This window comes from Aedes aegypti, chromosome 2, assembly GCF_002204515.2.
Source record: "Aedes aegypti strain LVP_AGWG chromosome 2, AaegL5.0 Primary Assembly, whole genome shotgun sequence".
Taxonomy (NCBI): Eukaryota; Metazoa; Arthropoda; class Insecta; order Diptera; family Culicidae; genus Aedes; species Aedes aegypti.
The window spans coordinates 358,601,511-358,624,533 of NC_035108.1; the positions used below are offsets into that span (position 1 = coordinate 358,601,511).

At 37.3% G+C, this 23,023-nt stretch overlaps 1 protein-coding gene across 3 annotated transcripts in view; it reads left to right on the plus strand.

Annotated features, from left to right (window-relative positions):
* The window catches only part of LOC5572014 (serine proteinase stubble), a 143,356-nt gene that overhangs the window by 71,958 nt on the left and 48,375 nt on the right, over nt 1–23,023 (plus strand). Inside the window, exon 1 of one of the 3 annotated variants that reach the window (XM_021846422.1) lies at nt 9,905–11,172. The exons of 1 other annotated variant lie outside the window; for it this stretch is intronic. In XM_021846422.1, the coding sequence (XP_021702114.1) occupies nt 10,839–11,172 (334 nt within the window). In that variant the 5' untranslated portion in view covers nt 9,905–10,838. Of the gene's footprint in view, nt 1–9,904; nt 11,209–23,023 lie in introns of those variants that run through there. One more of the 3 variants, XM_021846421.1, reaches the window with a different exon arrangement.

The window sequence follows — 23,023 nt, forward strand, 5'->3', positions numbered from 1 at the left end:
TCTAGAGCATTCCACGAATTATGACTGGATTCTCCTTGAAAAGAGCCACTGGAAGAGTTCATGATAAAATGCTGAAATAATTTTCCATATCCATATCCAATGTATATCGAATTTCTCGAGTAAAAATACAAAAAAAAGTTTTGGAAGAACTTACAGAGAAATTTGTTGATTAATTTCAGCCTATTATTTTGTCTCATATTTTGAACATATTACGAAAAGTGACGATTTAAAAGGGTTAAATTGATATTTTCTAATATAGAGTATGAATTATAAATTAATGGATCATCCTATGAAGTAGATTTCTTTGAAAAATCACTGCAAGGGTTTATGGGTCATGTTTGGAATTTGAGACAAAACTGTAAATTGAATCGGAATAATTTATTTAATTCCTTTCTGAATTGCGCAATTTTGACATCATAATTTCCTATATAATATTCCATTCCATTCCATTTTCAGAATGATGTCATGCTCGTATCAATCCAAATATAGAAATTTCCCACACATAATGTAATTATGAACCCGAAACGACGACAATAAAAATGGATTCCATCTATTTAAATCTTACTGGTCTCGTTTGTGACGGTTTAAGATCAATTGGTGTAAATTCCGTTCAATATAATCATCAACGAGTGCTTTTGATCTTAAAAAACCTTACGCAAAGCCCTTCACTGGCTTAAATATTCTTAAATCAGATTATTAATTCTGCACTAAGATTTATTGGTTTTTTGGGAGCATTGGCTTAAACTCAATAAACTCAAGAAAGCCAGTGCTGTCGAAATGGTAAACAGATCGGAAGTGCCGGCTTGATGGTGCAAATTAATTAACTAAATGCGTTTCGTTGTGTGTCCAATTATGTTTCTACTGGAATATTTCATAGTTAGGCTAATGCCCGTGGTTGATCGATTGAACTAATGCAGAAAACGGTAAGTGATTTAAGTGTCGGAAAAATGAAAGTTTTTTCCATGTAAGGACTGTTCATTTTATAAAGTGGATACTAAAGTGATTCATACATGGTCAATAACGGCGCCGGCCACGTCCTTGCAGTCAGGTGGGATTGGGAGAAGGAATGTTAGTGTGTAACCTTTGCTATTTGGAAACCGTGTTTGCCTCTGCATCTCCACAAAGGATACTGGGAGGGATGTTTGTTAATGGGGAGGACCGTTGGGCCACAGGATTCACTTTGATAAGCGATGAGACCATGATAAATAATTATTGGTGAGATGTAGACATGCTTATATGTAAATATAATATTTTCATTTGATATGAACAATATCTATGTAGAGAAAAATTATGCCGACACTTAACGTGTCGAACCTTGCAAAGTTTGTTGAATAAAGTGAACCTTTCACTTGTCTACACTCGTAGTGTCGAACCATTCAATGTTTTTTTAATTACAAAAATAAAAGTAAAGAGAAAAAGATGTTTCGAAATAAAAAAAAAATTAGACATAAATAATTTATGAATCAGAGTTTATGTCGACACTCACAGTGACGAACCTTTCATAGTTTTTTGAAAAATCATATTTACGTCTCACCGTTGTAACGATTGAAGAAGCAGTCATACATATTTTATAGATTAGAAATAATAGCATGAAACGAGCTCACCAATTGATCCGTCATCCTTGAGCAGCAACAATCCACTTTCAGCTTCACTCGTTTGCTCGGCTGTATAAAACCACTCAGAGAAAATAGGTGCGCCACCCGAGAGGGAAAACAACTGACGACTGCTCGGGCTTTCTTGACGCACTGCCCAGGAGCAAGCGTCAACTTCGAAAGATCAAAAAGAACTAATCGAACACGGCAATTTTTCACTTACTCGACCGATGCGCAACATGTTTGATCCTGCCCTCATCGTCGGCCCCCGCCGGAGCAAGCGTCAAGGTCGAAGGATCAAACACAACTAAAGGATCACGCCACTTTTTCACTTTTCTTTATGTTATATCTTTTTTATTTATTGATGAAATCGTAATCGGTTTTCTGCGCATCGTTCAACTATCATTCTAAAATGTTATAAAAATATATAATCTTACAGAATGCTTTTGGTTGAAGAACAAAATAGCTTTTCCAAAAACTTCTTAGAAAAACTGTTCGTCAAAGTTAAGGATTATTTTTCGCATAACAAAAATCCTCATTTTTATGAACAAACTGTATGTAAGCATCCTTTACCATTATACTCAGGATAGAGCTTCAGAAATATCAAAAATATTGCGCCATTCTCTGACACTAGATCGCTCTAGTGATTGATGTTCTATGGCTAAATTTGCTAAAACACCATTCTTTCACTCCCAGCAAAAACGTTAAGTAAAATGCGTGTTAAAAACTGGTTTAGATTACTAAAGAAACTATATTTGTATGAAATAGAGCTAAATCTTGAGTTTTAGTCGCATTCTTAGATATACATTTTTCTTTTTATGGTCGTTATATCAAAAAATCTCATACTTATAAAATCGTGCGCGCATATTTATCGATCTACAACATATTTCAAGCGTTTTTCTCCAAATATTTTGATAAGTTATCTCAGAATAACATATTATGAAAATTATACATGTAAAATAGATTCAATTTTATTACAGCAGTGTTCCCAACTTTGATGATTGTCATTGTGCTTTGGAAGGTCTTCTGGATATGAAGCATTAGTTTTTCAATTCCGCTTTAAATGTGACGTGGAGACTAACTTAGCAACTCTATGAGGTCGTACGTTATTTGTCATATCAGTACTATATCAGCACTTCCGTCAGGACGTACTTTTAACCTAAAAATTCTACTCATATCGATTTTATTTAAATTTAAAATATTATTCTCTAAGAAAATCGATTAAAAATGATCTTATGATATCTGGAAAATTGCTGCTCCAAAAATAACTTGATATTTTTCAGCAAGCTTCTGCCTAATAATTCTTTTGAGAAACAAGCCTTTTTTGAAAATAAAGAATATAGATTGTCGATTTTTTCAACCAATTTCTAATAATCATTGTTTTTGATAACCTCCAAAAATCGACTGTTCTGAACGTTGAGCCTTATTAGTGTGAAATTTAATTATCTTGGTGGATTTTTTATTATCTCAATATTGTACAACTGGAACGATGTACAGAAAACCGATTGCGATTTCTTTGATAAATTAAAAAGAAATAGCATGCACAAGGTGTCCACTTTATTAAATGAACAGTCCTTAACTCAGCTGTTGTGTGCAGCATACTTATCTCTCTAGAACGGGTAGTTTGAGCAATCACGGAAAAAATGCTACACACGGTAGTCAGATAATTCCACGAGAAGACTATTTGTAATTTTCATGTCCTGATTCACTCATAATTGTCTACTTTATTACCATTATCGACATAATGAAATCGGTAATCACAAGTTGAGTTTTGAGAAGGCTATAACATGACTTTGTGCAGTCCTACGGGTTTTATCGTTGGCTTGTTTAAGACAAACCAGATGAAGTTTTAAGTACAGTCGAAGCTTGTTATAACGACATCGCAAGGGACCGTCGTAATAGAGAAATGTCATTATAGGGAATAGTTATAACATCAAAACATTTTTCAAGGGATCGAAAAATGTCGCTATAGAGAGCTTTTGTCGCTATAAAAGTTGTCGTTATAACGAGCTTCGACTGTATAGATTTTAATAGACACTACACAGCTTCTTCAAAATGCAATTTGTTATCAACAATTCTGACCGGCAAATAAGTTTTAACATAATCACTTGTAGGTATCTACAAAGCATTCTAAAGTGGTTTTTACTGAGAAGACCGTTTAGCTCTTATCAATGCTTCATTAAATCTGTTAGGATTGAATGCATCTATAATAAAACCTCAACAAATAACATCTAAGACTAGGAAGCATTGAAATTCTTACTTGGGAATTGCATACCAGAAGTCGGAGAATCTCGGAGTAAATCCTCAAACATCCTCAATCCTCAACAATCCTCCAAAAATCATGACTTCGGTTTGCACATATGCAGAATGATTCACGGAACGTAAGAACGTGTTATGATAACTTGAAGACACAAGGTTAATCGTTTTTGCTATGATCGCAGAATAAAGAACAACCGCGATGCATCATGGATCTTGTCATGATCACTAGATTTCCATCCTTGGTACAGATTAATGTTGAAATCATGTCTCTCCTACTTGCAAAAAAATCAAACATTTTTTTTTGGATGGAGATTTTTCAATATTGTTCATTTTCATTTATTAATTTATTTCAATACTCGGTTCGTGGCCGCATCACTCCATCCTCGGTTCTGCCCACCTAGCTCGCTGCGCTTCACGCCTTCTTGTACCGACTGGGTCTGAAGCGAACACCATCTTTGCAGGGTTTGCTGTCCGGAATACTTCCAGTATTCTTCCAGCTTTGGCCACCGTCTGGATACTGGGTTCAACGTAGAGTTTGGCGAGCTCGTGATTCATCCTTCACCGCCACACACTGTTTTCCTGCACAATGCAAAGACCCTCCTAACGGCTAACGTTATTGTCAGCCGTCAGCAAGGATCCAAGGTAGACGTACTCGTCGATCACCTCGAACGTATCCCCGTCTATCATAACACTGCTACCTAGGCGAGCCCTGTCGCGCTCGGCCCCACCAGCTGGCATGTACTTTGTCTTGGCCGCATTCACCACCAATCCAACCATTGCTGCTTCGCGTTTCAGGCGGGTGTACAGGTCTGCCACCTTTTCAAATGTTCGGCCGACAATGTCAATATCATCCGCGAAGCAAACAAATTGACTGGATCTCGTAAAAATCGTACCCCGGCTGATAAGCCCGGCTCTCTGCATAACACTTACTAGCGCAATATTGAACAACAGACACGAGAGTCCATCACCTTGTCGTACTCCTCGGCGGGATCCAAACGATCTGGAGTGTTCGCCTGAAACCTTCCCACAGTTTTGCACACCTTCCATCGTCGCTCTTATCAATCTCGTGAGCTTTCCGGGAAAGCTGTTCTCGTCCATGGTTTTCCATAGCTCTATGCGGTCGATACTATCGTACGCACGCCGGGCTCCACGCCTTCTTGTACCAACCGGATCCGACGCGAACACCATCTTTGCAGGGTTGTTGTCCGGCATTCTTGCAACATGCCCTGCCCATCGTATCCTTCCAGCTTTGGCCACCTTCTGGATACTGGGTTCGCCGTAGAGTTGGGCGAGCTCGTGGTTCATCCTTCGCCGCCACACACCGTTCTCCTGCACACCGCCGAAGATCGTCCTAAGCACCCGACGTTCGAAGACTCCAAGTGCTTGCAGGTCCTCCTCGAGCATCGTCCACGTTTCATGCCCGTAGAGGACTACCGGCCTTATGAGCGTTTTGTACATGGTACATTTGGTGCGGGCGTGAATCTTTTTTGACCGCAGCTTCTTCTGGAGGCCATAGTAGGCCCGACTTCCACTGATGATGCGCCTCCGTATTTCACGGCTAACGTTATTGTCAGCCGTCAGTAAGGATCCAAGGTAGACGAACTCGTCGACCACCTCGAAAGTATCCCCGTCTATCGTAACACTGCTACCTAGGCGAGCCCTGTCGCGCTCGGCCACACCAGCTAGCATGTACTTTGTCTTGGCCGCATTCACCACCAGTCCAACTTTTGCTGCCTCGCGTTTCAGGCGGGTGTACAGGTCTGCCACCTTTTCAAATGTTCGGCCGACGATGTCCATATCATCCGCGAAGCAAACAAACTGACTGGATCTCGTAAAAATCGTACCCCGGCTGTTGAGCCCGGCTCTCCGCATAACACCTTCTAGCGTTAACTTCCCATGAACTCGTTTATTACAGGTGACAGACGACGGAAGATGATCTGGAATAATACTTTGAAGGCCGCATTTAGAATGGGGAAAGTTCTCACAATCATACTTGTAGCCTTTCTTGTAGATGGGGCATATTACCCCTTCCTTCCACTCCTCCGGTAGTTGTTCTGTTTCCCAGATTGTGCCTATAAGCCGGTGCAAGCAAGTGGCCAGCCTTTCCGGGCCCATCTCTATGAGTTCAGCTCCGATACCATCCTTACCAGTAGCTTTATTGTTCTCAAGCTGGTGAATTGCATCCTTAACCTCTCTCAAAGTAGGGGCTGGTTGGTTTCCAACCTCCACAGTATCGACGAAGGCATTCCCTCCGTTGTTCTGACCTCCATTATTTCAATATTGTGTTTACCGCGAAAATATTGGCGTTAATTTTTGAAGAACATTGCCAAAGATGTCTTGTGGTAATATTCGTAATGTAGGATTTTACTGAAATTAATTTTGCTCTATGTAGCTTAGTTTTACTGAAATGAAATCTTGCGTTACTTTGAAAACTTGTTGAGGAATTCTCGATGAACTTTCAGAAATCCGAAACCATAAGTAAAGAATGCTGCGATTTTTATTAATTCATTGAATTTACTCTTTTCTTTTAGATTTTTTTTTAGAGTGTTTTTTAATACCGCAAATGTTGCCCAGTGTACTTACCAACATTGCCGAGCAATGATGGATGGGTTTGCCTACTCTACCTTTTCATCCTGGTTATTGTTTGCTGCTGTTTTGGTAGGTAAATAGAGAAGAGGGCATAGATCAAAAGCAAAACAGAAATAAGAAAAAGTAGCTCGAAAAATCGGCCATTAGGAAAGTGCGATAGATTGATTGAAGTTTTAATTAAAATGAATAGCAGTGGGGAAGCTTGATGAGTTGTATTTGCAGCACAGTAAAACATCATTGAGTAAGATATATGACATTATTATCGACTTTATTGAGCTAATTAATTGATTAATTAATTAATTGAATTCAATGTTGCTATCCCTACCAAGCTGTCCGAGAAGGCTGTGACCTGAAAAAGAAAAAAAATAGAAGATTAAAAAACTGTATGTTTATAAGTAATAAGAAAATAATTGAATTAGAATACAAAAATAAATAATTATTTTGCGAACATAAACAGGAGCAGAAAATCAAAATAAACAGTAGAAGTTTCTGAATGAAGGATTGCTATACGGAAACGATGGTGTTGAAAAAGAGAAGATAAAACCAATTGTTGTTAGTAGTCCTATTTTATAAGATAATTGTGAAATAACTTAAAATATAAAAATTACAGTTTGAGCTGCTACCAAGAAAAAGACTGCTTCAAAAACAGGTTCAAATCCGAACAGTGTTGTTTTTTAGAGTATGGAAAAATTTTTGTACGAAGTTCCTCAAGATAGCGTCATGCGAAGAAAGAACAAAAAAAAAAAAATAACAAAATGTTAAAGCAGATAGAAAATTTTTCATAATGTTTTTTTTTTTAATTTCTTTATTAGTATCATTCCAAACATTACATTCATTTCTTATATCTAGGTGTTCTGTGTTATTAGACAACACTATCATCCTAATTTGGTAATTTCATAATGTTTTTTTTTTCCAAAGATGAACGGCTATAGGGTAATTGAAACATCTTTTATAAGTTTAAAAGAAATCTCATGGAGTTTCTCCAGAATCTCCTTTGGAAATTTTATTTGGAATCTAGCAGTGTTCCCTTGCCCCCAGGAATTGCACAAAAATTCAATTTCAGAATGTGGATTCTGCTACCGTGTGAGCCTTTAGTTTTAAGTTTGATTTACCGTTTTGTCTCAAATTCCGAACAGACTCATATTCCGAACACTCGGTTTTTGTATGGCGATTTGGTTGAAATGTTTCGCTGAAATATGTCACCAAATAACAAGGAAATGGCATTCAATTGCAATTCAATTTTAACGTCTCCAATAAAATTTTTACCATGGGAGTAGTGGTGATCCTCTAGTTTGAGACCAGTAGAACAAGCTCAGCTAAGTTTATATGCGAAATTATTTATTTGAATACGATTTAATCGTGCTGTTCGGAATTTGAATCAAGGTGTTCGGAATATGAGACAGAATAAACACAGTGTTCGGCATTTGAGTCAAATTGTTGTTCCATACTTTTATGTTAAAATAATACAAAAAATAATAAAATCAACATTATTATTGGTACACCCAACAGCTAACAGTTAGACTTTGCTAAGAAATTAAAATTTACACAAATATCAGCCAATTTATGCCAATCAGATGCATTTGAAGTCACTGTTGTCCTTAAGTGTTCGGAATATGAGTCAAAACGGTATAACGTTTTTTTTGAAAAGATAAAGAGGTTTTGTGCCTCTTTGAGAAAGATTTCCAATGGAAATCACTCAAAGGGGTTTTTCCCTCTTTCAAAATTTTAGTAACAAATAAATAAATAAATAAATAAATGTTGATTCTGCTAATAATTGATAGAAATATTTTTTTAAAGAATTCCTGTACCGCTATGCTAATTTCAAAAGCAAAAGTATTCGTGGAGCTTTCAACAATATTTCTCTGTAGATTCGAGGGAGTACTGAGTACTGAGATATCTGAAGGAAAAAAAATGATATTATTCGTGGTGTTTGGAATTTGAATTCGGAATATGAGGCAGGATTAATACAGTGTTCGGCATTTGAAGCAAAATGATGTTACATACTTTTGCGTAAAAAAGTACCGTAAAATGGGGTAACATTGATTGGAATGTCCCTCCTAGTAAGAAGCTCGAATCAAAATTTATCGAAGGAATATTTTGAATGCATGAATGGTGAGCTAATAAGAATTTAGGTTTTGTAAAAATTGAGCAGTAACCTAAGCTCTGCAAATTATATGATCAAGGAAAATGTATTTTTCACTAAAAGCAGTACCGTAAAACGGGGTAACTTTGATAATGCGAGACCCACAACATATTAAACGAAATAACGAAGTTTCTGTTAATCAGTTAAGCAAAACAAATGCAAAAGTAAAGAGTATTAGTATGACACTTCATGTCAAAGCTTTTTTCATTGAAATCAAGTGCATTTGAGGCTTTTTATTCGAATATTAAAAACTGACACAATTTTACCATTTTCGAAACGCTTACAAACAATCTGTTCTACGATCACTATTTGATGTAGTTTTCAATAGTTGGCCACTTATCTTTGGCAGCCTAGTTATCATAGAACTTGAATACGGTCTCAAATCTCTTAGCGAATAGCATTTTCACAAACTGGGACCATTTTTGTAATCTAAGTCAGAAATTTCCATATAACGTTAAACGCCTAGAAGTATGCAATGCCCTACAAATGTTCGTTATTCATTCAATTTTGTTCGATTCATACTCCATTATCAAAGTTACCCCAAAACAAGTAGGCTTCGTGGCCGTGCGCATAGCGGCGTCAGTCGTGTAGACGTATTGTGCCATGAAGTGTGGGTTCGATTCCCGCTCCAGTCGGTGAAAACTTTTCGTCAAACGGAAAATTCATCACTGGGCTACTGGGTGTTTAGTGTTGTCCGTTGCCTAATGTTTGTGATCGTTCAGTCTGTGCAGCCTTGAGCTGAAGACGGTGTAAATTGTCTTTTAAAAACAGAAAACCAACTTTCGATTACATGAAAAATTATATATCCATTCATAATAAATCTTTTGGAAATCTATCGACTGCAATCGATAGCTAGGATGCCAGTACTTGTTTTAAAAATATAAATTTTTATTCTTTGAAACAGCATGCATAAATATTAAAGTTTTCTTCGAAAAAACTATCAAAGTTACCCCGTTTTACGGTACCGCCAAAAACGATTCCGTTGTCAAAATTTTCAGTTTATCAATATTTCCTGCTAACTATGAAAAAGCTGAATTTCTTAATTTAAATAGAAAAACTAGCAACACTTACTGGTCCATCGCCCATCATCCCTGCTGAATGCAGCGCCAAAGAAATTTCTCTAGTCATACGCGCATCGCCTTATAGCCTAGCACTGCACTTATTCCCTCGCGCGCACATGGTTTATTGTGTATCAATGCTTCGTGCTCGTGCCTCCTCTCTTCTAGTCAAGACGAGAGTCCAAAACGGCTGGCAGAGACTTTCTGGCAGCAGCAAGCACTAAGCAGACTTCCGAGACCCCAACGTAGGACCCATGCCTTTCAGTTTACCTTCAACCGCCACGGAGATCGTTTGGGACCGAGTCGACGTCGTTTCGTTCGATGACGTCTTCGTGAGACTCGCTCTACGTAGTTTTGCTCGCGGCACTGGGCACAAAGTCGCCCTCTGGGGGTGGAATACTGCATCGTCAGGTCGTCGGCGTCGTCTTGTGGGGGAGTTCGCAAAGAAAGGTGCCCTTGGCAAAACTGATTGCTCGTGAAGAAACAAAGAACCGGAGCCTGATGTCTGCCGTGTCGCCCTAAGTCGCCGTTGCGGTCATGCAAGATACGGACCTCCACTAGGCCCGTTGCAGCCCCGGTTTCTTCTGACAGTATCGAAAGTGAAATTGTCCGTGGCGGTTCGGCACATGTGTATGAGTGCATGCGAAGTGGGGGAGAAAGAAGATAAAATTCTCATCAGAGTCGTCTTGCGCAAGTAGTTGCCCACAGGCCCTAAGCTATCCGTCCGTGGGTTCATTGTCTCCCTGGTCTTTGTGGCCACCGTTAGCGGATCAAAAGTCCCTTAGGTCGTCGCCTTCGTCGGCTGTAACGTTGTGTTGTGTAAAAAGGCCATAGGAAACGATCTCCGGCTAATGGCTTTCCATCCAGTGCAAGTCAGTCAAGTTTAATAAAAAGATAATGTAATAGCACAACCAGGCAAGAAGTCCGCAGTCTGAGTTCGAAACGGTGCGGTATTGCAAAGGTGCTCAGCGAAGAAAAGTGAAAAAGTTTACACCCGAAACAAAATATGACCTAATTGCATAACGGACGACTCAACCGCAACAGTGTAGTGCCTTATTTTCCGTTGTCTCGTTTCTTGTGCTGTTTTTTTTTTCGGGGGTGGAAAACAGAGGGCCCAAAACCGTGTCAATTCGTTTTCATTTCTCTGGGCATTGTGTTTTGGTGTCGCCGGGTGCAAACGATTTCGTAATTTTGGCAATGAAGAGCAGTGAATCGAAGAGATTTGCGGTGTGGAGTTGGCAGCAAGGGGAAACTCTCTCACACAAGCAGTTTTTGCATAATAGTGGTGCTTCTTGTGGAAAACGAAAGGGAATGGATTATTCCCGGTGCCAGTGGTCTAGTGAAACCGTTATGAAGAAGCTCGTTGTCGTCTGCGTAGTGTTGGCATGTGTGGGAGTTGTGCAGGCAGAAAGGACTCCATCGCCGCAACAGGAGCAGGATATACTGATTCTGGATGCGCTGGGGAAGAGGCAGCAGTTCGGGGGCAATATCGACTATGGATCAAATTCGATTATGGAGCTTTTGGGGAGAAGTATGAAACGCTTAACTAATAACCAACCAGATGATAGTAAGAATGTTTATAGAGCCTTTTTTCAGAGCATATCATTACATTCAGCTCACATCAAGCATGTCTGAATTCTGCTCATTTCGGTCATCATTGTGGTAGAAGCTCCTGTAGCATTTTATTTCATCATTCCAAACACTTCGATTGATCTGGCTCAAGATGTTTTGTAATTCGCTCATAGAGTTAAAAATAGTTAAAAATTGATACTGTGTTATAAATAAATACTATTTAAGTTTAGTGTATCAGAAAGCGTAAACGACAAAATCAGGGCCAGAGTTACAAATTTTGGGGCACCAGCACCACAATTTTTTTCTTATATTTTGTTTGATACTATAGAATGACTTAGGTTAAAATGCTAGAGGTACTGCGCATGACTTACCCAAGTAACACACATGCTACAATTAAAGCATTTCAACTCACATATGAAGAGAGCTTCTTTCTTGGCAATCACGTCCTCACTGGGACAGAGCCTGCTTCTCAGCTCAGTGTTCTTATAAGCACTTCCACAGTTAACTGAGAACTTTCTTTGCCAGAATTGCCATTTTCACATTCGTCTATCGTGTGGCAGATGCGACGACACTTTATGCCCGGGAAGTCAAGGAAATTACCATTACGAAAATATCCTGGACCGATCGGGAATAGAACTCAGACACCTTCAGCATGAATTTCCTTTGTAGCCGTGGACTCTAACCACTCGGCTAAGGAAGGCATCACTTGTTTGTGATAGTTGAGAAATGGGAAGATGATTCACAAGTTTTCCTTTCAATAAGTTTGCAGAGACCTTTACAATCTCTTATATGCATCACAAAGTTTTGCTCGACTTACTAATTTAAAGTATATGTGATGGATTTTATTTAATTCGAAGCTCCATGAGTCAATATTGAAGGTATAAACCTATTAAGTTGTAAATTAAATATACTTCAAAAATTTGTTTTCTGGGACCATTATAGTTAATCAAAAAGTTTGATATTAGTATGATTCCATGAGTTCATATTTTATACAGTAGTGTTTTTGTTTATCTTGAAGGAAATGTGATCATTGAATAAGAAAACATGTTGATAGAACGCGAAGCACTAAAGTGATTTTAACACGACAAGTGTAAATATTTTTAAAGTTTCATAAGGTAATCGTTATGAAAGTATATAAAAAATTGTGTACGGTATATCTTACATAAAATCGTGTTATTATGTTTTAACTTGTTTATCGTATGCCACGTTCAGATAAACAAAATGAGGAATGTAACCTTTTTTTACTCTGATGGATAAATCTCGGCTGGGATTTTTATTAACCAGTGGATCCTTATTTTGCAATAATATGCTCAAAATTCTACTCAATATATGGAAGAGAACTACTTGAGCATTTCCATTATCCATTTTGAAGGGTTTTTCTTGATCGAATAGTCTGAAACTTTGCAACCAGAAGAACTTCAATACGATGCATATTGTAACATAACATGAGCTCAGCAGCTTGAAAAAAATGCCGAAGTGAAACAAATCTACCAAGAATATTGTCCAACTCCCGTTACAGAAACAAAAAATCTATTTTGGAAAAATTTTGAAATACACGTCGGATTACAACGTAGAATGGACAAAATTGAACATATTTGTCAAAGCTTTAATTTAAGTTTACATGTTCTTCAATGTATCAGCCTTTAAAACTTCAGATAAGTTTCGACCGTTTTATACATGCCTTTAGATAAATTAGGTTTGTTACGGAATCCCAGGATTTCAAAAAATATGATTCCGTGGTTTTTTTTTTTGAGTCGGGAATCAAGACCTCCTAGTTCAGATATAGTGATTACTCGAAAGGATGCTCTCGGGAATTGATTTTGTGTTATGAATAAATTCTGTCAAAGCTTAGTGTAGCAGAATGTGCAAACGCTAAAATAATGGTCAGATTTACGAATGTCAGAGCCCCAAGCTACAACTTTGCCGAAGATCACATACACCATAAAGACAACTGGGCCAATTTTACTATAGGAAGGTTTGTAAGCTTCAATACATAATCTTATGACATAGAGATAGAGAGCTAAACATATAAGGTTGACTCCTTCCATAGGCATTTTCATATAAACTTCAAATAGCGTGAGCACAGTAAAATTTCTCCCAAATCATGTCAAACTTTAGGATGATGGATTTTACCATAATTAATATCGTTTAAGAAAAGGAGAGCCAAAACTTCAATTTGCATCAATCTAATATGCATGCAGCGATTGATATATATCATACCTTCAAGTCTCGATGATGGGGTCTTCGACAATGTTGTTCGGGATATTAAGACCCCGCATTTGGTAGCTCTGAAGGTATGATATATTTTAATCAATGCATGCATATAAGACTGATGCAACTTTTGAAGATGCGTGAAAAGAACTGTAGAAAACTTTTTTTTTATTCACATGTTTGCACAAGAAATTAAAATTCACAGCAAGCCGTACGTGGTGGTAGGTCATTTGACATAAAATTGTTTGGCAAAAGCCGTTTGGTATAAAGTCGTTTGGCATAGGGGCATTTGGCATAAAATTATTTGGCAGCAATGTGCTGGTGAGGAGATGTTGGTACCGTAATCCGGGGTATCATTGATCAGCGGGGTAAAATTGATCGGAATGACTCATCTCGTAAAAAGTTCGTATTATCATTTATTGATGAAACATTTCCAAATCATGAATGGTGCTTCTCTTTCTTATATTCATGAGCTAATAAAAGTGAAGATTTTTGAGAAGATTGCGTTTACCTTATGCGTAAATTTGGCAACTTTTCGAAACAATGATTTTAATGGTTAAGGATGACACAACCGAAGATTCATGTCTCACATAAGTTCTGCAAACGATATGAGCAAGGAAAATGCGGTTCTTACTAAAAATGGCATCGCCGAAAACGATTCCGTTGTCAAAACTTTCAAAAGTATGTTAAATTAGGCAACATTGTCGAATTACTGTTACTAATGTAAAATTCCCTTAGGAAATTGCCTACTTTTAGGCGTATTCCGGCGTTCGAGGTGTTTTTAATTTTAAAATAACTCAAAAAGTAAATGACTTGTAAGCGTTTGGCCTTCATATTCGGCTTCAGGGGCCATGATTTAAGTAAGTAACGACATTTTCAATATTACCGAATGTTGTTTACATGAGTGATCAATGTTACCCCATATCAGCTTAATCAAAAAATCACCTAAAACATTTTTTTAAACATGCTTAAATCTTTCTTAAAACAAAATACAGTATATAGCCACGAGCTATGGGTGGCAGTACTTGTTTTAAAAATATAAAATTTTCAACATTTGCATTTTCGAACGAAATATTTAAGAAATATTCAAAAAAATGATCAATGTTACCCCGGATTACGGTACAATGTTTTCTTCTTTGGCTTTAAACAACTTTGTAATTTTTTCATTATTTTCATCTCTTTGAATGGCAAATTTGTTAAAAGGTAAGTTATCGGGATTATCTCCAGTATAAATTTGTTTTGGTGTTTGTTTCGTAAAGGAATGAATTATGTTATTGTATTTATGAGCTGCTTGTTGGATTGATTCTTGAACTGACATATCGGGATTAAGAGATTTAGTACATCTGGCTATTTCTCTAATGGTCGAATGGCATCTTTCTACTTGGCCATTTGTTACTGACCTATGAACAGGAGTTTTGAATATTAAAATGCCTAGATTTTTGATTTGCTGCTCAATGACATTCGATACAAATGAACTCTAATTGTCGATTACTATTTGCGTTGGAAGATCCCAATTATATAAAAGTTCAATTAGTACATTTTTGACATCTGCTATAGATTTGGATTTGATAGGCTTGATCTTAAAAAAAAATACTTATTTAAAAAAATTGTTATGAACATAAAGTTTGTATTATAAAGGAAAATATCAATATTTACTATTTCTCCTGGGTACTTAGGTATGGGAGTTAAAGGAATGAAAAATTCCATTTTACAAGTTTCACATTTGTTTACATAATTTTGAATAGTTTTGTTCATGCCAGGGAAGTAATACTTTCAAATAAGCTGTAGAGAATTTTCTCTAGCGTTACGATGCGCAAAATTATGAATATTTTTAATTTCTTTTAGTTGATCTTCTTCTTCATCTATGTCATGAACAATTTTCTGCGAGAACCTAGATCAAACTATTCTAGGATTGAAATTATCCTTATAGATCTCCTGAATTTTGCTTATTGTTGGTTCATCAGTCATTATGCCATTTTGTGAACCGGGAATTAAGTACTCTCTTAGTTTGGATTTCAAAATCATTCGTGAATTATGGTTCGGAAAATATATGCCTTTGATATCTCTCAAATGGTCTACTTTGCTCATAACTGGAGATTTGATCAATTTTGAAAATTAACTGATTTCGAAATACATTGATTTGTGTTTCTGTAGCAGGTATGAAGGATGTGTCATCATTGTTTGCTGAGTGTTGTGTTGGGGTATGTGAGTTAATTTGGATGCGGGAAAGTGCATCAGCTACAACGTTGGATTTTCCAGGTTTGTACTGCATTTCGTAATCATGCTCTTCCAAAAATGATTTCCAACGTTTTAACTTTGCATTGTTATTCTTTGGGGATAATGTAAAGGTTAGGGGAAGGTGATCAGTAAAGATCTTTAGTTTTGCTCCGTAAATGCAGTTTCGAAGCGTATGTACGACCGCGAGCATTTCTTTCGCATTATTCTCTTCTGTTTGAGAGAGTGTCCTGGAAATAAAAGTTATGGGTATTTCACTATCATGAAATTTTCGGGAAAGAAGTGCACCTAGTGCTTTATCTAAAGCATCGGCGGTCAGTATGAAGGGTAGGGTCCAGATTTTGGATAAGCAAGAACATCGTTTGAAGATAATATTTCTCTCAGGATTTTGAAGGCATGTTTTGTTTCGTCATCGAAAGCAATGGGAAAATTTTTGGATTGGTTTTTAAGAATCTGGCGATGGCCATCTTCCCCTCTTAAAAGTTTTGTTAAGGGTTTTGCAATTTTTTCCTTGACAAATCGCCTATAATAACCTAAAAGACTTAAAAAGGCTCGTAAGTCTCTTAAGTTCTTACGTTCTGGATAGTTGCGAATGCATTCAACTTTTTTCATATTTGGTTTTAATCCATTTTCAGTCACAATGAAGCCAAGAAATTCAACTTCAGTGTGTAAAAATTCAGATTTATCCGGTTGAATTTTAAAATTCGCTTTGCTTAGTATTTCAAATACAATTCTCAAGTTTTCCAAATGTTCTTCTAAAGTTTTTCCGAAAATAATGGTATCATCAATATAGACATGGCAAATTTTACCTAAATGGTCTTTTAGAATATCGTCCATCACTCTTTGAAAGATTGCTGGAGCATTCTTCAAGCCAAATGGTAAACGTACATATTCGTATTTACCATTGTTAATAGAAAAAGCTGTATTTTCTATATCATTTTCGGCCATTGAAATTTGGTGAAATCCTGAAGCCAAATCCAAAGACGTAAAATATTTATTGTTGCCCAAATTGGCTAAAACTGCAGAAGTATCTGGTATAGAGTACCTGTCGCAAATGGTTTTTGCATTTAACTTCCTATAATCAATAATAATTCGATACTTTTTCTCATTTGAAGCGTCCAATTTTTTAGGAACGATCCAAACGGGTGAATTATATGAAGATCTTGATGCTCTATTGATTCCATCATTCAATAACTTTTGAACTTGTTTGTTAACTTCAGTTTTCAAAGCTTGTGGATACGGATAGGATTTGCTTTAGATAGCAGATTCATCTGTAGTCCTAATATCAGCTTTTACTCTGGTAGTGAAAGGTAATTTCTCGTCAGGAGCTTGAAATTGTGACATGGCATAGCGTCGAAAGATTTTAATTGATCCATGTGAAAAAAATTGACTTCCAAATCAGAATAAGGCTTAAAAAATTTAGTCTTCGAAAACTTATTTATTTTTATTTCTCCACCGACGGAAGAAACTGAAAATGGGGTTTTTACGTCGTGAGAAATGATTGCAAATTTAGGATGAATATAATTTTTATTCGACCCTGTATCTGAGTATTTTTGATGATTGTTAATTTATTCTAAAAAAATAATTCTGCCTGTTCCTCAATTTCTTCTGGAACAGGATCTCTACCTTGAGCTTCCAGAGTTTGCATATACCGTTCGAAGGTCTGTGTTGGCTCAGGATAATATTCTTCGTCGTCAGATGGAACAAAATCTGACCGTTCGCTGACTGGGTCTTCAACATTGGGGGTTTGGTACATTTCGGTGGTGGCATGAAATAGTCTAGGACGCTTCTATGGGGGTTTTTGCTGATTTGAATTTTGGGGCCTGTTGGAAAAATTTATATTGGCGGTTCGCATAGATACATCAGTATTTTAGTGGTCCGCGCCTCTGAAGGGATTGATCTGAGGAACTTGAGGCGGTGGATTATAAGATTGTCTAGGAGGCACCGGAGGAAAAGAAGGATAATGTTTAGGTGGCATCTGTTGTGGAATGAAAGGTCCTCCCCTGGGGGGGTAATAGTTCGGGTGTGGGTGAGCGGATGGTTTCATAGGGTTACCTTGGTTTTGCGTACATCTCAGGCACTTTATGACTGGTAACATTTTTCTTATATTCAATGTTCTGGAATCATATGCAGTATGGCATGAGCCAGTGAGTCAGGCTCATAGTTTAAAAAAAAAAACGACCTATGTCTCCATCAAAAGCATTGATTGCTTTCCGATTATACGTATCGATCATAGCTTTCTTCGCCTCTGGGTGTGAAAATCAAGAATCGGTACATATAGAATTGGCTATGAATGATAGGATTCTATTAACCCTATCGTAATATTTCACTCACTCAAGATTATGATTCACTTGATAATAAATTAAAAGTTATGTACGTAGTGGTTTTTCTAGTTAGTCGATTTATACACTAATTTAAAAAAAATCACTTATTCGTTTTTTCACTTATTGTTGTTCACTTGTTTTCTTTCTTCAAGCAATTGTGGAACGCGTGTCTGGTAGTCGAAATCCTATTACTTCCTTTGGTATACCCAACTCCGCCGGGTTCGGTAGAGACAAGTTGGGTCGGGCCAGAAAGGTGTTTTCTCTCCTTCTAGCACGATCGCGGGATCCTTTTCACCCAGGTCAAGGGATTAGCTGTCCTGGCTTACTGGTGGCGCGTTCCGTACGGCTGCGTTGTGCGATCCGGACGAGTTTCCAAGTAGTATCAGGAAGGTGATATCGTCTATCAGATCAGCTTTCCTGGTGCGGATGGTGTCGCTTAGTGCCTACGAAGCTCTTACGCTGCAGATCTTCTAAGTTGTCTCTAACACTTCACACTACGTGTTAATTGCACTCACTTCTGGTCCCTATTCGGCCGTTAATTCTTCCAAGTCCGGAAACTTGAAAAAAAAAAATATTTTGAGCCTTAGCTCCTCGACTGATTTACATTTTGTTCTTAACCTACGAAGTTAGTTCTGGGTTAGTCCTGGAACGTGGGATTGTTTATGTTGCAGTCCATTCTGCAACATTGCGGTTTTCGCTAATGGATTCTAATGACTCTGCGTGCGGGTGGTCCATAGCATCATGGCATTGGCGACATCGGTGATCGGCGTGAATTTAATAAGAACGATTGTTTGGATTATCGAAGAAAGTGGTCTGGAATATGTCATCCATCGTCTGATGAGATTGTGGGATCGATGGACTGATGATGCAGGCCGCACTGTTGCTAACTCATTTTCAAAGCATGAAGTGTGCTTATTTTTCTTATATTCATTTCAGCACGAGTTGTACATTTATCCAACGAGGCTTGCCAAGTTGGATTAATACAACGAGTGCTGAAAAAATCTAGTTTTGCAACGAGTTTCATACAACATTTTTTGCTATTACAAAATTGCCGTTTAATTGAATTATTTATCACCACATTGCCTTCCATGCGACGCATCGACTCAGTAGTTTTCAATCAGGTAGGCTATGACACAGCAGTCTGATATGGATCAATGGATCAATGCACGAGTTCACTATCTGACGTTTTAGTGGTGCCGTGTTATTTATGGGACCATGGCAACCAGTGAATTCAGCTCCGCTCAAACGTCAAATTAATGAACTCGTGCATCGGTCCATGCACGAGTTCACTAATTTGACGTTTGAGCGGTGCTGAATTCACTGGTTGCTATGGACACATAAATAACACGGCACCGCTAAAACGTCAAATAGTGAACTCGTGCATTGGTCCATTGAGTATGACATTCCCAAATTTTCACGTGCATAGGTCCGCACGGGTTCACTATTTGACGTTTTAGCGGTGCCGTGTTATTTATGTCACCATGGAAACTAGTGAATTCGGCACCGCTCAAACGTCAAATTAGTGAACTCGTGCATCGGTCCATGGATCAATGCACCCGATCACTATTTGACGTTTGAGCGGTGCCGTGTTATTTATGTGACCATGGCAACTAGTGGCACTAGCGGCACCGCTCAAACGTCAAATTAGTGAACTCGTGCATTGGTCCATAATCAATATTATATTGATTTGAATTCGACGACGGACCAGGTATGACGCCACACGCAATTTTCAACGTATATTAGTTATTACTCATGTGCCAAACTCCCTGCACGAACCATGAAGGAGCGAGAAGTTAAGTTCCGTACATTTGGGGATTTACCCTGCTACAGTGACCATTAAGTACACTGGTTGACCTGATTCTAAATCAGAATGTCTCACGGGGCTCTCTTAAGTTGGATGCAGATCTCCCAATGGTTGCAGAAGCAGAGGTATATTTAAAAACTAGTAATTGATATATAGGGCAATTGAATAAATGACGTATGAAAAAACGCAGTTAGTTGATGGCTTACGAAACAGAACTGAAAAGTGCTACTTTTCAGCACCGAAAGGAGTGCTGAAAAGTAGTACTTTTCAGCACTGCTTTTGTTGTTAGGGAAAGTAGTCTATTATGTTATTCATTTCCTTCATATAAAGTAGGCTTATATGCAACGAAATGGCAAAAATATGTTTTTGCACAATATGCGTTTAGTTCATGCGTAAGTTTGTCATTATAATGTCTGGAGCTCATTTGTCAATTTCCTGAAATAACGATTTCCTTGATTACGAATGACATTACCGAAAATGCGATTGATACTAAAATGGAATCACCAAAAATGATTCTGTAGTCAAATCTTTCATAAGTATGTTCAATTAGGGAACATAATGGGCTGTCCTTTAATTACGTACCCCCCTCCACCTTTGGTAAGATTTTTTGTATGAAAAAAAAAATTGAAAATAATTTGTATGACGCGTAAGAAATTTAATACCCCCCTCCCCCATCTACCCTTACGTAATTGATGGACGCCTAAACACATTACAATTGAGAATGCAGAATTTACTTAGGAAATTGCCTTATGTTAGGCGTATTCCGTGGTTCAAGCTGTTTTTAATTTGAAATAATCTCAAAAAGTAAATAACTTGTAAGAGTTTGACCTACATTTTCGGCTTCAGGGGCAATGATCTAAGGCACCCACGTAAACAACGTATTGTTATGTTTTTTAAACGTTTATTTTTGCCAATGTTTTTTTTCACTTGAACATCCATTTCTCATATCTAGGTATTCTGTGTTATTAGACAACACTATCATCCTAATTTAGTTGAATAAATTTAAGGTTCTGTTAACATTTTGTTAACAGCATACATTTCATTTGCCATAGCAGTTCAGATTTTTTTCAGGTAAGTTGATTTCACCTGCTTATAAAGAAAAAAAAACTACGCTTTCAATTTACTTAACCTGACTTAACCTAAATATTTAACGCGTTAATCGGGGCAATAGAAGATTGTAACGAATTTTGCCTGAAATTATTAATTATTTTTTTTGACATTTGTTCCAATGGTTCAACATCGGAATTTTTATGGGACTCATGGCTGGCCTGAAAATTTGTTTGAAGATCAAAAGTTTGTTCTTAAGACAAAGTTTTGATTTTATATTAATAAGGGGATAGAGACATTTTACATATATTTGTTACATTTGGCATGAATGCCCTCAATGTGATTTTTGAAAGTGAAACTTAGCTTGAGCCCTAGATACTTAACTTCATCTGACCAATTTATTGGAACCCCTCTCAATGTGACAACATGTCTACTTGAAGGTTTCAAATAAAGAGCTTTTGGTTTATATGCGAATATTATTAGTTGAGTTTTGGAAGCATTTGGAGAAATCTTTAATTTTTTAGCAAGTATGAAGAAAAATATCCAAACTTTTTTGCAATCGACTACAGATGACACGCATGCTTTGTCCTTTGGCGGAGACCTTGTGTCATCCGCAAACAAAGATTTTTGACATCCCTGAGATAACTCAGATAAGTCAGATGTGAAAACATTGTATTGAACACCAGCTCTTACAGGAAGTTTTTCAGACCTGGAGTTCTGATAATTAACCTGAAGTGTACGATTTGACAGATAACTTTGAATTGTTCTAACAATGTATGTTGGAAAATTAAAGTTTTTTAATCTTACAATCAAACCTTCAGGCCAAACACTGCCGAACGCTTTTTCTATATCTATAGGAGCAAGACCAGTTTAATAGCCTTCAGATTTTATGGAACGGAATCCTCCTTATCTCGATAGCTCCATATCTCGATGTATTTCTGGTGATTTTTTGTCCCCAATTTTTTCTCCATATGTCGATAGGACCAATCCAAAATAAATTAGGAGCGCGAAATGACGTCTGATTGTTTATTATTTTCTTAGTAACGGAGTGGTTTCCAATTTAATATTCAATGAAAACTTGTTCTTTGTCTCGATCTCTCCTTATCTCGATGGTCCCTTCGATAACGAGATATGGAGAGGCGACTGTATAACACTTTCCATGATATTATTCTGAAAGTATGTTCTTCTTCTTTTTCTTGCTTGTTTGATATGATCGAAAAAACATAATGAAAGGATAGCCAGATAGCCGTAGCGGTATACGCGCAGCTATTAAGCAGGTCCAAACATAGGGTCGTGGGTTTGAATCTCACGAAGACATCTTCTCAATAAAACAAAGAATCAAATTCACGTTGGTGATGACATAACATCGTTTTAAAATCCCTTTTATTCATTTAATTCACCTACTTTTGCCAAGATGTCTATTATTATGTTAATGACATTACATAACCACATTCAAACAGCTAAACCTTCACTTACGGAAACATATAATGTGTCTTCATAAAACACGTGCAGGACGCACTCGATTACGATCAATTATTCCAAAGCAAACGCATCAATCATGAATAAACGATTATGCACATCTGTTTCGAACGCATTTTTCTGGGTCACTAGGGCTCTCAAACAGACTGACTGTTTAACTGCCCACTCAAAATCCAAATAAAGAGCTGCGGCAACTGCATAACCATCCGACTTTGCCTAGCCAAATGTTTGTTGGGGAACTGGGTGTAAAATGCGCCACCCCAATATCTGTAAGATAGAACGGTATTTTATTTAAATAAGATCCTTTCATAGGACAACTAATTCAATTTTTGCGCTCCTTTCGGAAAAACATTCTTATTTACTAATAAAAATATTCAGTAACGATTTTGGCAGTTTTTAAAGTAAATTGTTTAGTACAAAATGCACTATACTGTATGGTTGTTCAGAAACCAATGGTGAAATTCAAATTATGCCCTCAAAACTCAAACTCAAACGAGACATAGAAATGCATAGTATCTGATGCATACATAAAAATCTGTGAAATATCTAGATTTTGATACAAAATATCTGTTCAGCATGAATTCCTAGTAAACCCAGGTAAAATAACGTTTTCAACGAAATTCACAGTCAAAATTTAGTTTTCCCATAGCAGGCGCATATTACCCCGTCTCCCCTTTCACATTTCACTCTCTTCGAAACCATAAATGCAT